Here is an 18,934-nt window from a genome sequence, read left to right as displayed (position 1 = left end):
GGCGAAAGAAAGGGATGACGAAAGATAGGAGGCGACGAATGATGAAGGGCGATTAAAGAATATAGGAGGATACGAAAGATAAGGGCGACGAGGTCAAGGAGTCGAGAGGCAGACAAATGAAAGGTAGGGGGCAACGAGAGAGAGGAGGAGGCAAGGACGTATTGGGGGGGGCGGTTGCGGACCCCCTCCCTCCGAAAGACTTAACAAGTACAAAAATTAAATAATGAAACTATGCTATGTTTAATATTTGTTCTATATTCAAACAGCGACAGCGGAAAATCAGGCGAGGTCAGGCCGGCTCGTTAGTTCAGTGGTAGAGCATTGGCACGGTATGCCAGAGACCCAGATTCGAGTTCTGATCGAGCCTGCAATTTTTTCGCTAAAAAATTCTACGTAGTACATCTCCTGCGTGTGCCTATAATCTTCAAGAAGTAAATATTTCCTTTTTATAATTGCTTTATTTAAAGTTAATTTGATGTGTGTGAGTGTCTAAATAAAGCTAACGCAGTACAAAGACTCATTTGTTGTATAACAACATAATTCTTTTATTGGGAGACGCTTGAGACTAAACTATCTTACCGCACTGTCAGGGACGTATTTAAAGGGCGAGGCCCAAGGGTCTGGCCCCCCTTCCCATGACTTACCAAGTAGTAACATTAGCTAAACAAAACAGTTAAAATATACTTGTTCAGCATTTGCTGGATAATCGAGGATTATCAGAGGTGAAGATATGTAGTACAAGCAATGCAAGCACTGCTTGCGTTATTCAAATATAATTTAATGTACTTAATGTTTTAGCCTTATTTAGTTTCCATCGCACTCGATATCGCGAAAAATTACGGCCGCAAACTCCCCCAGCAGCGCTGTAGCAAGCACCAGGTTCAATGCTTGCGGCCGCTCTTCGGGTTAATAACGCACCCGAAGGAGTCACATGGCGAAACGTGAAATTTGGGGAGGAAACAGTCCACAATGCGTCTACAAAAAGCTCTGCTTCCTGAGCTTGCGTGATTCTCGAAAATAGCCGAACTCAACCAAAAGCAGAAGGATGCATCTGTGGATACATTGCCAGCAAAAACTAGTAACAAATATTTGTATTCATGAACACGTAAACAAGATCGCGAATATAATAATAATTCTTAGTCATAAAATAACTAAAACAAGTCATTTTCACTGTTCTAAATTCCATATATATCATATTACGTATATTACATTTTTTTTAGATTTCGCGAAATGTAAAACGCGTAAAAAATTGACATTGGGAGTTGGGGCGAGCGTTTGTTTTTCCAGGAAGTGGAATGTGCACCCCGGAAGAGTTTCCCCAAGGAGGGTGAAGATTTGACGGACCTTGCCCTATTCGCGATTAAAATTACCACCTGAGCGCTAGTGTCGCTTCCAATATGGCCCCTCTAAGTAGGATAAATCTTTGTTTACATTCAGCAGTAGTACAAAATAGCAGCGTGTTGTCATGACTGGTATGGTAGAAAACGTTTAAATTACGCATTATTTTTAAATATTGCGAATGCGATGTGAATTCCAGGTACTCTAACGAACGTGAAGCTGTACTGAGAACGAAGCATTTAATTATGATAGGCAAAAATAACACGGAAAATGCAGACGAAACTATGTATACGCACTGGTTGTCCAAAGCAGTGCTGTATCATCTGCACGTCATGTTGTAACTGGGGTTCTCGGAAATTATTTGAAAATAAAGGAATTAAATTGGCCTGTACTTGAAAAGCTGGGACAGGAGAAAATTGCAAACATATCGTTGCAGTTCTTTCTCGAAAGAGAAAGGCTGGTTTAATAATAATATTCACGATTTCATGACCAGGCTATACTCACTGAAAAAGGACATCGTACTGAATGAAACAGTAACATTAGCATGTCCACCTTTTTTTTCTGGTTACATTTGACATTAATTCATTCTCAAACTATTTTCATCTTCTCCCTTAATCGACTTGCACCTGTTCCGAATTTCACACATACGTAATACCGGTAATACATGGACGCATTGGGTAAGACGCTTTTTTTTTAAAAAAAAAAGCTTTATTTATAAAGTACAATTTAAAACTTTACTTTCATGGTAACATGAAAATAAAGTAAGCAGACTCGTGCATCTTCGTAATTTCCTTGCCGAATTACAGTGTTATACAGTCATGGACATAAGTATTCATACAAAGACATTGTCTGAATGAAACATGTTACTATACAAAGAAGACCGTAAAGGCAAGTCAAGTCTGTAGCACATATGCTCCATTGGAATGGCAAGAATAGAAGCGCAAAGCAATTGTGTGCATACAATTGAAATTGTCGTGAGAAATGTGGGTAATCCTTAGATAAACTGCTTTCTGGATGGTCATAAGTATTCATACGCCAGGTTATAGACCCCCCAAAAAGTTCGTGAAACAACCGTTTCCATCATTCAGTGCCAGATATTTGTTTACTGCACTTGCACCTGTGTAAGGAAGTGGTTGGTTTGGTGTTGGCGTGCTGCAGGAAGTCAAATGGGCCGCAAAGGGAAGGAAACCACGATCGAAGAGAGGAGAATTATGATATCATTATACCACAATAAGAAATCATATTCTGAAATCGCAGACATAGTTGGGAGAAGTCGTGCGACTGTGCAAAGTGTCATCAAACGATATAAAGACACGAAAGTGCTGGTAAATTGGGAAAGGGTTGGGCGTCCTCAGAAACTTACTTCGAGAGAGAAACAAGCACTGTTGAGAATGATCAAGAAAAACCAAAATTAACATCGTCAGCAGTGTCGGCACATGTTCACGAACACCTGGGGAAACAAGTGTCCTCAAGAAGTATTAGAAGGCTTTTCAACCGAGCAGGGTACAGAGCTAGGGTACCTAGAAGGAAGCCATACACCAGTAAGAACAACAAGAAGGCCAGATTAACATTTGCAAAGGAGTATGTGAGTAAAAGTTTGGACTTCTGGGATAAAGTGTTGTTTACGGACGAGAGTATATTTAATATTATCCATAGTGATGGTAGAATTTTGGTGTGGAGAAAGCCCAATAGTGAGCTTGAGTCTGGAAATCTCTTGGCCACAGTTAAACATGGAGGTGGTGGCGTTATAGTCTGGGGCTGTATGTCAGCCTCAGGTGTTGGAGAACTCGTCTTTATTGAGGGAACTATGGATAGATTTGTCTATTTGGATATTCTGAAGAATAATTTGCAGCAGAGTATCGATTATTTGGGTCTTGGGAATGATTTTTACTTCCAGCAGGACAACGACCTTTAACATACAGCTGAGATTGTCCGCCTTTGGTTGTTATATAATACTCTCCACACACTCAAAACTCCACCTCAGTCCCCCAACCTTAACCCCATTGAACATCTTTGGAGCCATTTGGAAACCAGACTCCGAAAACATGACATAACAAGCAAGAATAGACTGAAAGAGGTCATTTTGCATGAGTGGCACAATATTACATCTGAAATAACCACGCCTCTTGTTCATTCTATGCAAAAGAGACTTGACAGCTATTCTCCATAACAGAGGAATACATACTAAATTATGACGACATGGTATTTGTTTCTTTCTTTTCTTCAAAGTGAACTTTTATGTTGGTGTATGAATACTTTTGTCCAGCCAAAGAAGCGGGTATTGAGAATGTTTTGTATTTTATTTTTCTACAAGCAGCATCTGTTATTTATTTTTGTTGTCAATATATCGTTTGGTGCATACATGGTAAAGCATTAACAGTTTTGACTTCCTTATTGTATTCCTAGCTGCTGCAATTCGTCCTTTCTTCCTTTCAGTTCCACTGTATGATTACTTTTGTCCATCACTGTAGATATCCCCCATACCAATCTTCTGTCAATTACGTTTTCCCTGATTTATTAACAAATTTCATTTTGTTGATTCCACGGAGTGGAAACACATGAAAACCTTTAATTTGTTCTGACTCAAAAAACGATTTAGAGCAAAAAAAAAACCTGAACAGTAGACCTTACTCTCTCGCATATTCCCCATGCTTTATTCGCGATTAAAATTAACCGATATGCCATCTGCCGGGATTTTCAGGAAGTACTCTAAGTAGGATACGTTGTGTTGAAGTCGTTTAAAGCATGGTGAATATGCGAGAAAGTAAGGTTTACTGTTCAGGTTTTTTTTTTTTTTTTGCTCTAAATAGTTTTATGGGTCAGAACAAATTAAAAGTTTTCATGTGTTTCCACCCCGTGGAATCAACAAAATGAAATTTGTTAATAAATCAGGGAAAACGTAATTGACAGAAGATTGGTATGGGGGATATAACACTGTAATGTTAATGTAACAAAGATGAGGACAGGGGCAAATCCTCCATGTAGGAAGTGAGGAAGTTCCTACAGTTCATTTTTACTTATTTCCAGTTCTCTACTTTTTAAGAGTTTAATGCGTGTTATAACATTATGAGCGCAATGTACGTACAATTGCCTAGTTTAGTTATCGACTGCTTTCGCTCGCTCCAGTAGCAGTCCAAAGACGATGGACACGGGCTTTTCTGCCGCTTGCTCAGGAATCTCGGCGGTCATCCTACAGACAGATTATTAATGAAATAAATTACGCAGATATCTATAATCTGCGATAACAAGATATTTACAATCTAGGTTATCTGTATTTCCATGTAATAGACTGTCTATATGAACCTCCTGCAAAAGTAAGCGTTTTTGCCGATTTGTTTTGATGCTGTGGTCATATTCAAAATTTTCCTCAAAATGCATAGAAGAAATGTAGCTGTGAAGAAGTTTTCGCTACAACTACAGGAATTTTGTAGCTTCGCTACAAAAAGTAAAGAGCTCTCCTGTGCTTAGCACCACACCATGAAGGCGTACACAGGGTGTGGGGGTAACGCCCCACACTTTCTTGATCCCGTCATGAGTGGGGGTGATGTGATCAGCATCACGCCCCCGACAGCCTTTACCCCCCAGGTACCCATGTCATTCGACGCTGGGTGGGAGCCGGGGCTGCTTCAATTAGGAAAGTTCCCGCATTTGAACCGGCCGGGGATCGACCCCGGGAACTTTAGCATGGTAGTCAGATGCGTTAAACATGTAGGTTTCCAATTTTATTCTATGGAATGTTGCCACGTCCTCTCACGTGAGCATCTACCAGCTTAGCACAGGGTAGAAACGATGAGATACCTCTGGGTACAGATCAGGGTGACTAACACTACGAATATATGGAAAGAAACAATCGATTTAACCCACTACGGAGGGTACAATTCGTAATATATTCTTGAATAATCATGTACAAATATTAGATAACTTTGGAAATCTTTTCATACAATATTTTTCTTCTATTGTAGCCAATCTTCTTTGGGCTTCTTCTTCTTGTAATCGCTGAGGCTTCTTCTTCTTATAATTAATAAGGCTTCTTCTTCTTGTAATTAATAAGGCATCTTCTTCTTATAACTACTAAGGCTTCTTCTTCTTATAATTAATAAGGCATCTTCTTCTTATAACTACTAAGGCTTCATCTTCTTGTAATTACTAATTCTTCTTCTTATAATTACTAATACTGCTGCTTCTTCTTGTAATTATTACATATTGTGTATTTTTCCTTCTTTCTTTTCTATATCGATCTTATTCAAATTGACGTAAATATTAATTGATCACATAGACAAACGAAGAGAAAGGGGTTAGCTAAAGATCGCAGCTTGGCCGGCGCTAACCTTAACTTGGAGCTGCAATAGATGCGCCTACCAAAAGTGCTTGGGTGCCTGCCGTGAGATGGCGCTACACCTGGGGCAAAACAACCCAAAAGCCGCACGAAACTCTCAGTTCGTGGGAACCGAAAAAGACACAGAATCGCAATTACAATTCGACTTCTTTACTTTTATATAATGATCACTTATGCTATTACTGAATATTAATCACCCTTTCCAACTTATTTGTATCCTGTTATTGTATTAAGTTCATTTATTTATTTCATTATAATTAGTATTAATATCTACAATCATTATTTCACCACATCAGCGCTTTCCTTTTTCTCTATTTACAATTGTATAAGTTTTCTTGGGTGCTGCCATCTCTGGCCCACTTTCTAAGCTGCTTTATGTATCATCAAATATAAACGTCGTTCTTTTTGCATGCTGCCATCTATGATCCTATACCTCAAAGAACAACAATGCAGTTTGTGTACGTGACACAAAATTCCCCTCCTTTGGGTAAAATTTTTCTTTCGTAGAAATTTCGTATGCAAGGAAAAATTTTCTGCAACATCCATTCTTACTATTCACTTCTCATGTGTTCCTTTCAACATTTGTTTAACGTCTTCCGTACAATTATATCTTTTTACATTATCTAGATTTTCTCTTCTTTCTTCCTTTGTCACCATGTCTTGTATAACTATAGTGTTCCCAAACGTATCTAATACAATATACGGACCTTCATACTTGAAAAACAGTTTTTTAATTGTGCGGTCAATGGCCTTACTGATTGGATGCGTTTTACAATAAACTATATCACCCTTTTTTACTTCTATCTTCTTCCCTTTAACTTCCTCCTTTGACGTCCTCTTCTTTCTTTTGTTATATGGTGCCTGAAAAAGTGTGTAGTAATTCATTCATTCTTTCTACTTGATTTCTGGGAAGTAGCACTAGTTTCCAGAAAAATAAAATTAAAGCTGTATAAATCCATAATAAGACCTGTGGTTACATATGGCTGTGAAACCTGGGTGCTGAAAGAATATATAATTCGAAAATTAATTATATTTGAAAGAAAGATATTAAGGAAAATATATGGCCCAACGAGACAATCTAATAATATATGGCGAATAAAAACAAACGAAGAGCTTGAAACATTAATAAAGAGTAAGAATATAAGAAGATTTATCAAAACACAAAGATTGAGCTGGTTGGGTCATATTGAAAGAATGCCCGAAGAAAGAATTGTGAAACAAATTTACAATTGGAGACCTATTTCTACAAGATCACAAGGAAGGCCCAAAACCAGATGGATAGACGATGTCAGAAATGACATAAGAAAACTGAAGACACAGAACTGGAAGAAATGTGTGTTGAGTAGAGAAGAATGGAAGGATGTAATTGAGCAGGCCAAAGCCCATAAAGAGCTGTAGCGCCTTATAAGAAGAAGAAGAAGCACGTGTTTATTTAGCTCCCTTAAATCCAGTACGGGCCTCACACCTCCGTCCGGTTTGTCTACCACGTGCATTGGGCTTACGTGTACGGTATTGGAGTTCTCTATTATCCTCCAACTTAACCATTTCTTCAATTCCTTTTCTACAGATTCTCTCTTTGCAAAGGGTATAGGATATTGCTTTGACACTATTGGACTCGCTGTGTCTACCTCAGTCCTATAGGTGTATACATCCGTCACTCCTGGGCGTTGGCTAAATATTCCCCTATGTTTCAACAAAATATATCTTAAATTTTCTTTTTCCTTTTCCGAGATCCAATGACACTCATCCACTTTGGCTTGTATTTCTTCTTTCGATGCCTTGTATTTATGGTCCTCTATTTCGACCTCTTTTTCATATTCACTTTTTACATTTTCATTTTCAATTATATCATCGTAGTCTTTCTTCTTATACACTGCATCATGTTTCTGATATACAAGACTTTGCTTCCTAATGCCTATTTCGCTCTCGGAACCTTTTATTTCATCCTTCATAGGGATATCTACTTTCATGTTCTCCATTGATTCTAGATTTAGCCGTTTTTCTTTTATGTGTATGTGCCCATTGTAGTTTTCTAAGAAAGGTACTCCTAGGATTATATCACACCTCAAACCCTTTATCACCAGAAATTTTACTTCGAAATTCGCTCCTTTGATGCTCATCATGATGCGTACCGTGCCATGAATTTTGTATTCTTCATTTCCCGCAGCCATAACTAATCTGACTTTGTCCTTTTCAGAAGCGTCTAATTTTGTTTGTGGGTATTTCTCTTTAATTCTTTGCCAACATTTATAGCTCATTACTTCGACAACGCTCCCACAATCGATCAAGCATTTAACCTTAATTTCTATTATTTCTGCTTCCACATACAATGATCTTCCAGGTTTTAAGTTTTCAAAACTCGGCTCTCCAATTTAAAATAACTTCAGAATTCCTTCTTCATTTATCGTATATTCTCCCTTCATATATTCATCATTTTCCTTTGCTCTCACACCTGGGAGTTGCTGCGAGAGCTCTACAAGTTTAGCCTCTCGACCGATTCCAAGTTCCTCGACTCCTCATTTACCTGCTGCCATCCAGCATTTCCTACTTCGTTCTGCACCTGGCTTCTGACTAATTCCACTGCTTCTCTTCGCTCTTCATTTATCTCAGGATTTCCCCTCTCGTTCCTGTCGTTGTAATTGTTTCCTCTAGGTTGCCTTTCATCTATCTCCATCCCTCTTTCTGAGTTTCTTCGATTCACATTTTGCCAATAATCATTTCTTCCTCTATATCCGCGGTTTCCTCTCCACGGTCCTATATTCCTTCTATCATAATTTCTTTGCTCTTCCTGAACATAATTTCGCCTTCTGCCATTTCTGTTATCTTCTAAGAATCCTCTGCCTCTATATGCATTTCTGACCTCTATATTCCTAATCCCGAATTCTTGTTTCCGGAATTTCTGCTCTGGACGTTGTTCCTCTTCAAGATGATGCCTCTTAGGATAATATCCACCTTCCTTTTCCTTATCCCATGACCTTTGAGTCTTTTTGAGCATGTCATCTGTTCTAAGGTAGTCTATCAAATCTTCCACCTTCCTTATCTTTACTACAGCCACCGCTCTTTGTGTCCATATTGGTAGCGTTTTTATCACTTGTCTAACCAACTCTTCCTCGTTCCACTTTTCATTCAAATTTCTGAAGCTCCTTAATGTTCCCATGTGTGTGCTTCCAAACTCTCAACCTTGGACCAATCTATATATTTTCTTTTCAATGTCTCCAGTTGCCTTTCCTTAATTTCCTCACTGCAATAATATTCCAAAAATCTTTTACTAAACTCTTCGAATGTTCCAAACTTGTGCTGATTTAACTGATACCAGCCTGCTGCAGACTTTTCAAAACATCCTGGGATCCTCATTAGCTTCACGTTAGTTGTCAGTTCCTTCAGGAATTTTCGTGGACACTTGTCAGATATATTTCCATTAAACTTGGGCAAGTGTTGTAATTCATTAGGTTTAGGTATTCTTGTCTTATATCTTCCCTCTTCCCAATTAGTTCCGTTTACTTTGTCCAACCACCTTCCATTGTCGCTCCCTTCTTCACTACTTTTCCATTTCCTTTTCTTCCTCTGATGATTCCTTTTATGTTTTATTTCCTCCTCTGTAGTCGATTCGTCGCTACTACTTTCCTTTTTTATTCTCCTCTTCTCATACTCTTCTTTTCCATCATTTCTTTCTCGATTGAAACCTATTGGTTTACAGTGGTAGCGTCGTCGCCTTGTAATCAAGGGATCCCGGGTTCGATACCCGGTGGAGGCACAAGTGGTTCGGATCCCACTTTAAACTGTAGGTCCAGGCCCGATTAGCCTTACTGTGCATAAAGTGGACTTAAAACACCAAATCAATCCAATCCAATCCTATTGGTTTATCTTGTATTCTCATATCCTCTATTTTAGGTATTATTTCTCTCCATTGTACTTTATTCTCTTGCTTTCCTTTGTCGTTCTTACTTTCGAGGGTTTGCATCTTCTTATTACTCTCCTCTAATTCTTCCCTAACTTCTTGTCGCTCTCTAATTATCATTTCTCTAAATTTTAAAGTTTCTTTTACTATTGTTTCTTCTGTCGCAATCTTCATTTCTTCTACTCTGTTTTCTACTTCATCTATTTTGGAAATGTTAATATCTATCTGTTTCTTATTTGCCAAAATTTTGTTTTCTAAACTGGTACTCCTCTGCTGGCATTCTTCATTCACTCTTGAAGCTTCCTTTTCGATCTTTCTATTGGTTTCTTCATGTCATTCATCTGACATCCTTATCATTTCTTCTATCTCTCTCTCAAATGCTTTCCTGTTTACTTCGCATACCTCTGCCATCTCTTCTATTTTCTCTTCCACCCTTTCTTTAATTTCTTTGCTGTTTTCTTCTATTTTCTCTTCCAACCTTTCTTTAACTTCTTTGCTGTTTTCTTCTATTTTCTCTTCCAACCTTCTGCTGTTGTGATCTTGACTTTCTTTTATTTCCATCATCATTTTCATCAACGTCTCAATCGTGTTTTGTTCTTCTTTCTTTCCTTCCTTTTCCTTTAACTTTACTTTCCTGCATTCCTTGCATTCGTATCCTTCTCCTCTTTCACATATCTTCTCATATTTTTCTTTCCGGATTCCTTCACATAACCAGTGTTTCATTTCTTCACATATCTTACACTGTATTATTTCTTCGTTATTTCCTTCTTCGCCACAACATATATATTTTCCTTCTTCCATTTTCGCTTTACTTATCTTTCCAAAATCTTATTCTTTGCGTTATTTCAACCTCTGGTCTGTATCGAGCCCCACACGTTGGTCGCCATTAATCAATGCCACGTCCTCTCACGTGAGCATCCACCAGCTTAGCACAGGGTAGACATGATGAGATACCTCTGGGTGCAGATCAGGGTGACTAACACTACGAATATATGGAAAGAAACAATCGATTTAACCCTCCGGGAACTTTTCTAACGGTGGAAGCGGCCCCGGCGCCTACCCAGCGTCGAATAACATGGGTACCTGGGGGAAACCCTGGGGGGTAAAGGCGGTCAGGGGCGTGATGCTGATCACATCACCCCCACTCACGACCGGATCAAGAAAGTGTGGGGCGTTACCCCCACACCCCCTATATGCCTTCATGGCGTGGTGCTAAGCACAGGGGAACACTTTACCTTTACCACTATGGAGGGTTCAATTCGTAATACGCGTATATTCTTGAATAATCATGTACAAATATTAGATAACTTTGGAAATCTTTTCATACAATATTTTTCTTCTATTGTAGCCAATCTTCTTTGGGCTTCTTCTTCTTGTAATCGCTGAGGCTTCTTCTTCTTATAATTAATAAGGCTTCTTCTTCTTGTAATTAATAAGGCATCTTCTTCTTATAACTACTAAGGCTTCTTCTTCTTATAATTAATAAGGCATCTTCTTCTTATAACTACTAAGGCTTCATCTTCTTGTAATTACTAATTCTTCTTCTTATAATTACTAATACTGCTGCTTCTTCTTGTAATTATTACATATTGTGTATTTTTCCTTCTTTCTTTTCTATATCGATCTTATTCAAATTGATGTAAATATTAATTGATCACATAGACAAACGAAGAGAAAGGGGTTAGTTAAAGATCGCCGCCTGGCCGGCGCTAACCTTAACTTGGAGCTGCAATAGATGTGCCTACCAAAAGTGCTTGGGTGCCTGCCGTGAGATGGTGCTACACCTAGGACAAAACAACCCAAAAGCCGCACGAAACTCTCAGTTCGTGGGAACCGAAAAAGACACAGAATCGCAATTACAATTCGACTTCTTTACTTTTATATAATGATCACTTATGCTATTACTGAATATTAATCACCCTTTCCAACTTATTTGTATCCTGTTATTGTATTAAGTTCATTTATTTATTTCATTATAATTAGTATTAATATCTACAATCATTATTTCACCACATCAGCGCTTTCCTTTTTCTCTATTTACAATTGTATAAGTTTTCTTGGGTGCTGCCATCTCTGGCCCACTTTCTAAGCTGCTTTATGTATCATCAAATATAAACGTCGTTCTTTTTGCATGCTGCCATCTATGATCCTATACCTCAAAGAACAACAATGCAGTTTGTGTACGTGACAATGTAAATAATCTGTAGTTCAGCCATTTCCATTTCTGTATGTATAATGGTTGGAACATGCACGAGAGAATGGGATTACGTGGCATGTGCACAAGGTGAGGGGTTGGGGGTCATAGCCTGTTCCTTGGGCCAGTATTTCTAAAAATAAAAAGAACATCAAAGGGAGTAAAATGGCAAAATGAAGACTGACTACCAAACAAAAAATGAATACATAACCCCCTTTTTCGAAAATCCTTGGCACGCCACTGTACATGCAGGGAGTAATGTGACTGCAGCTGCTCGAGTTCTGCCCACTTGCTAGTCAACGTGGCCTTACTCCTCAGATTCTTGAGACAGAGTGAATGTGTTTGCATTCCCTCACCTATCAGCTGGATTAGTCTCTCATGCTCACGAGTGGATAATTGTTTTTTTTTGTCAGATATATATGATATATCGTGAATCCAACACGTCCCAATTACGGTTTTTACAAACTTTCATACCACGATTGCCTGAGAGAAAGCAACGACAGCTTTCTTCAAAGGACTGGACCCGAATTGGAATTTTTGCAACATGGACCGTAATAATATATCTTCCCAGTATTTCGGTTCACGGACCAAGTTGAAATACTTAAAAGATGAAAAGGTTCTTTACGGCCCAGAACGCTGTGTTTACGTTTGATTTTCTCTCCCAGACCTTGATTTCAAGGAAGAAAAGTTGTCTCCGAAATTAGTTTCTAGCGTGGAACCAATGGGTGCTGGGTGCACAAAATTTTGAGGAAAGCACAAAGACCACTCTTGGAGAGCTCGTAATAAAACAACCCCTATATAAAAAAAAAAATCGCTAAGCCCGTGACTTTTAACGTTAACATTGGGGAAAATTTTGAAAATTCGAGGGCTCCAGCCTGGACCCTGACTGCAGCATGCAGAAAACAATGATTTATTGCAATATGGACATTTGAATACAATTGACAAAAAGTTTTGTAGTCAACTATGAATAATACAGCGTACACAACAAAAAATACCATTGCAATTATCAAAAAAAATAATATATATATATACAGTATGTAACGTTCTTATTCGTACACACGGATTTTCAAAGAAAATGCTTTAATATCTGAAAGGAAATACACTCTTTCGAAATTGTTTCTTTACAATTCAATAACTAATATCATTAGGAACATAAAATCTTACCCAAATTCTGTATAACAAATGACAATAATGAAACTGAAAGAGAAACACGCCATTTTTTTTACAACTTTTCTATTCGTACACTTAATAATATAAAAGAAAAAAGTATATTCAGACCAAATTGACTGACAGTTCTAATACTTTGATGCGTATCCTTTGGCTTTAATTATTGCTTGACACCTGTTCATAGAATTAACCAGTTTCCGACATGTTTCAAATAACTGTCATTGTCTTGTTGGAATCTGTAGATAGGCGGCATGTCCATTTTTTGCATACTCTGCTTTACATTGTTCTTCAATATGTCCAAATAGACATATGCATCCATGATACCAGCAATAAACTGGATGGTACCAACACCTTTGGACAACATACAGCCACAAATCATTAATGACCCACCACCGTGTTTAACTGTTGGAACTGTGTTAATGTGATCATTGTCTATTTGATTTTCTCCAGACCCTATTTATCCGTATATATATACGTCCCGTATATATATTAGTCTTGGACTCATCTGACCATATGACACTATCCCAAAATTCCTGGTCCTTGTGGATGTGGTCTTTCGTGAATGAAAGTCTATTCCTGCGATTCACCTTATTTACATACGGCCTCTTTCGTGGTATTCTGCCATGATATCCACGCTTCCACAAGGCACGTCGGACAGTTTGATCGGACATCTTGCCAGCAACTTTTTCTACTAATGGTCGTAACTGAGGAACACTTAGTCGGGGTTTTTTTCTCATTCTTTTTAAAATAAAGCATTCATCACGTTTATTCAAGCGTCACTCTTTTGGTTTTCTCGGCACATTCTGTGTTGAACCTTCCTCTCTAAATTTGTTTACTATGTATTGAACTGTGGAATGTGATTTATTGATTGTCCAATTTTTCTTAACGAATAACCTCTACGATAAAAAATAGAAGGCATACTCTAAAAAAAAATTGTCTAGCATAGATTAACGCAGAAATGAATAAGCTAAATTTTGATGTAATTCGTTTTTATGTTGAGTCCAAACTCTAGTATCTATAATTTTTAATCTGATAGTACGGATATGTCTGACTTAACCTTTACTGGCCCGATGATACCATATGGTATAATCAAAAGTAAGGTCGTACTGGCCAGATGATACCATATGGTATCATGGTGCTGATTACGAAATGGATGTGCTTTTTGAACCTTCATACTCTTGTGTTTGGGTGGAAACTCTGACAGGTCTGGAGCAAGGCTGGGAAATTCACACTGATGACCCCCCTCCCCTCCCCCCTCAACATATCCATGCCACATTTCCAAACAGTTTCACATTTTGGCTCATTATTCAACTTGTATGGCACCCAGGAACATGTTTCATTCTCTTGAGAAACGTCGATTCTTTGAAAAGAATACTAAGGTTTGCGCCTTCTCTCCAAAATAGCAGGGAAAGAGGGGGCAAACTCCAGATTTTGTTTTTTTCCATTGAAATTCGGGGGTGAACCACCCCCCAACCCCTCGGTTAGGCATTCTGAATTGTACACGGTTGCATGCTCTGATGTTTTAGCTGCAAAACAAGACTTATATGAAGTAGATTGCTCCCATAGTGCCAGAGTTATAACAATTTTCTGAGCAATATGTAAATTACCTATTTTTCATAAAAAACAGTTTCACATTTTGGCTTATTATTCAACTTGTATGGCACCCAGGAACATGAAACATGTTTCACTCTTTGGAAACGTCCATTCTTTGAAAAAAATACTAAAGTTCACACACTCTCCACAAAATAGCGGGAGAAGAGGGGGACAAACTCCAGATTTTTGTTTTATCAATTGAAATTTGGGGATCGGGCCCCTCTAAGCCCTTCTTCCTCAGTCCGCCGTTCTGAATTGTACACGGTTGCATGCGCTGATGTTTTAGCTGAAAAACAAAAGTTATCCGAAGTAGATTGCTCCCATAGTGCAGAGTTCTAACAATTTTCCTCCAAAGAATGTTCAAATTTAAAATTCCCGCCGAGAAGCCTGGGCCAGAACGGGGTTACTTTCATAAACCTGCTCGGCCGTCTAAAGGTTAAAGAGAGTCAGTACATTGGAGATACATGACTCCACGTTCCTGCTAAGGATTAGAAGTGCAGATATGTCGATCAGACTCCAAATAGAACTCTTCAGGGCATATGCATTAAACAAAATTGAACACTGCAGTTTTGGAGTTATGTTCCTGGAGTTCTTATGCCAGAGAACAACTTTTAGAAGCATATCCAGTGTGATCAATGGGCACACAAAGAATAACTGTGAAGTTGTTCACTGTGCAAGAAATTTCAGCATCACAATTCAACCTGCTTGTGAAAATTTGAACTATTTTTCTTTTCATCAGCATTCACTTGCCTCTACACCAAGTTACAGTGCAATTCGAACAAGCTTCAGAGGGCTACGAGTAGGGCAACTTTAATTGTAGCCACCTGATATTGTGTTTAGTAGGAGAAACTTATATAATCTGAAAAAAATGAATGGTTATATGCATACACTTGTGTGCAAACAAATAGACCCACCTCACACTTTTGACATAAAATGTTTACTTGTTCTTACTTTTTCCAACAGTAATTAGTTTCCATTAGATATTAAGCAATTAACGTTATAAAACGATCTTTCAAAAACATACTTCACACTTCTTTTATTGTCTTATTTTCTTCTGAAAAACATTTCATGTCAAAAGTGTGAGGTGGGTCTATTTTTTCGCACGCAAGTGTACAGAAGCTGTTCAGCGTATGTTTGAACAAACTCGATTCCTTCCCCTCGAACTCAGAATGAACTCGCCCAACCTTGGTCGGGCATGTTGTCAGTGTAGTGTGTGAGCTGTAAAGGAGTGGTTGTGTTTTCTCACTGGGACCAAAATCCTGCCCAAACTGAACCGCTTTTGGGAGGAGTATGTTGTATAACTTTTCCAAGTGTTTTGTGTTTTCTCGCTTGGCCAAAAATGCTACCAAAACAGTCACTTTTGGGAGCGATTATGTTGTAGCCCTTTACAATGCAAAGTTCAGTGTGTCGATGATAAGGAAGTAGTGTAAGAGCAAGGATTGTGACGTTAGTTTGACTTTAATAATCATGAATGTGATCGGCAAGTATACGGATTGCATGGCCCCAGCATTCGGTTCTGCATCAAAGGGGATGAGAACACGGCCGTGCACACAAGTCAGCACCAGTATGCAGGTGCAAGATCCGGTTAACAGTTCCCAGACATATTTAGACAATTCGCCATCTGTCTTTGGGTCGGTGGATTCTCTTGCATGGCCATTCTGCGAAGTTTCGCCTGCATACTGGTGGTGGCTTGTGTGCACGGCCGTGTTCTCGTCCCCTTTGTTGCAGAACCGAACGCTGGGGCCATGCAATCCGTATACTTGCCGATCACATTCATGATTATTAAAGTCAAACTAACGTCACAATCCTTGCTCTTACACTTCTTCCTGATCATTGACACACTGAACTTTGCATTGTAAAGGGCTACAACATAACGCTCCCAAAAGCTACTGTTTTGGCAGCATTTTCGGCCAAGCAAGAAAACACAAAACACTCGGAAAAGTTATACAACTTACTCCTCCCAAAAGCAGCTCAGTTTGGACGGGACTTTGGTCCCAGTGAGAAAACACAACCACTCTTTTACAGCTCACACACTACACTGACAAACGTGCCCGACCAAGGTTGGGCAAGTTCATTCTGAGCTCTGGGAGAAGGAGTCGCGTTTGGTCAAACATATGCTGAACAGCCTCTGTATATCAGATATGCCCAAGCTGCCATACTTATGAAAGGATAGGAAGAATGAAATAAAAAAGAATACTGTTGGAAGTCATTTTTGTATTTTCATGATTTAGGGCATTTGCTAATTCAACAGTGAAACAAATGCCAAAGATCAAATCTATACTTGCAGACATACTTCTCTCTCTCTCTCTCTTTTGTTTCACTTCTATATATTCCAGTCTTATGCTATGGCAGTCGATGTGTGCAATGAAATACACATGTACAGTGTGAAATCAATTATTTCCAATTTGCCAGTAAATCAGTTCTGTTTTGTGATGATAAAATACTGTTTAATCTACCTAGTCTTCAAATCAAAAGTTTACATTTCATAATGATTTTTTTTTGTCAAATTTATGTACAGCTAATACATACACAAAAAATTTCATATATTACATATACCAAATAATTACACTGTGAATTAAACATTTTTTTCACAAATTCCATTATATTTCCAAGAACCATAAAGGCATCAACACTCATCAAAACACAATAAGTTTCACACATACACACAAACACACAAAAAAAGCTGTTTCGAGGCTTAACTCTCACAGTAGAAAGGAAAACTGGGTATTTCCTCACATTAAAATTAAAATACTTAACAATTTGTAAATAAAAAATGAAAATTTATCAAAATAACACTACTAATCTTTATACTTGTAACAAAAACAACGGACGAACAAAATGCTGAAAAAAAACACAGAATGACAATATGTACAAGCACAAAAGACATTGATGTTGTACACACACACACACAGATATTTGGGTCCTTCCTGCTCTCCCTCCAATGCAATATCAGTATAAAGAAATGAAAGAAACAAACCACATGTCAGCGAAGAACACAAAATAACATATGTTGTTCAAACTGAGGATATATTACAAGAGGGGATGACATATTAAAACAGAATTTGTCCATTTAATAACCACCAAACAGTCAACCTATAAGAATCACTTACTCAATTTAAAAAGAAAAAAAATAGAACAAGCATTGCTACACTAGCAACTCACTCACACGCCAAAAGCAAACAGAATCCCAATCAATAATAATAAAAACACATTAACTCAGTTGCTGTATCCTTCAATGGATATCAGCTGCACACAACTATAGGAATTCTAAACACAGGAGATCCCACAAGAGCACCAACTTCACTTGCAACCCAAAATCACTTTGGACACTGCTGTAAAGTATGAATTCATTGAAGCAATGTACACAACATTAAAAATCAATATACCAAAGTGCATGGACAAGTAAGTGAGTTTTCACAACCAATTTCATCTAGAGCAAAAAACACTATATTTGGCCCCAGGCTAAGTGCCCATGAGAATGCCTGGTAAACCTTGGAAGTCAACACAGAAAGGAAAGCTCCTAATACTGGACAAAAGTTTTCCTCCAGACCCTTCATTCATATTCCAGAATCTTCTTATGATAGAAGAGTAAATACCTGAAATCACAAAAGTCAGGTTTTTAGTGTGATTTGACTTTTAATACTACACCAATGTGTAACAATATTTCTAAAAATAATAGTAATTTTATGTATGCTATTGCACGTGAATAATTGTTTTAGTGTAATTGTCAATGGTCATACCTTCAGAGAAGGTTTTCGCAGTGTAATTCTACAGCATCAGTAAGGGTACGGTTTTCATTACTTTGCATTATTATTACAGTAAAACCTGTCTATCCCAGAACATGATGGTTCCGAGCAAAATTTTCCGTCTTAACAGTTTTCCTTCTTATACAGGGTTGACTTTAAATACAGTATAGAGCGCTGCAGGAAATAATGGAAAGACAAATTTACATTTTGCATTACTCTTCTCTGTGGTACTAATGCATGTACATACATGAATAAAAATGCGATACAGTCGCAATAAGCATAACAGAGATTACAATTATGTAACTACACAACATGTTGGTACACTTTTTACAGTATTGTCAGAACATACAGTATGTACTTATGTATGTATCTTTTCGAACCCGGGACCCCTGGCATCGTAGCGCGATGTGCATAGAGGGAAAGAGAAAGATTGAAAGATGGAATAAGAGAGGTGAAGAAAGATTGAGATCAGTGAAGAAAAAGAAAGAAACTAAGAGAGATAACAAGAAAAATAGAAAGACGACGAAAGAACAGAGGAGAAATAGACAAAGAAAGGTGGAGAAAGAGGGTAAGAGACGAAAGAAAGAAACTGAATCGTAACAGCTATGAGTATTGTAGCGCATTCTTTCATATCGACAATGTTACCGATAAGTGAGTGGCAA

General features: G+C 38.1%; 1 protein-coding gene across 1 annotated transcript in view; it reads right to left on the bottom strand.

Moving 5' to 3' along the window:
* Positions 1–16,738: 16,738 nt before the first annotated feature.
* The window catches only part of not (ubiquitin carboxyl-terminal hydrolase nonstop), a 35,918-nt gene continuing 33,722 nt past the window's right edge, over positions 16,739–18,934 (bottom strand). The window contains exon 9 of the mRNA XM_083110386.1: positions 16,739–18,122. Within this exon, the coding sequence (XP_082966512.1) occupies positions 18,080–18,122 (43 nt within the window). The 3' untranslated portion in view covers positions 16,739–18,079. The remainder of the gene's footprint in view (positions 18,123–18,934) is intronic.

The sequence above is a fragment of the Lepisma saccharinum genome, chromosome 24 (genome assembly GCF_977018435.1).
Source record: "Lepisma saccharinum chromosome 24, izLepSacc3.1, whole genome shotgun sequence".
In the NCBI taxonomy this organism is placed as follows: domain Eukaryota; kingdom Metazoa; phylum Arthropoda; class Insecta; order Zygentoma; family Lepismatidae; genus Lepisma; species Lepisma saccharinum.
This window is presented reverse-complemented; position numbering and strand designations above follow the sequence as displayed.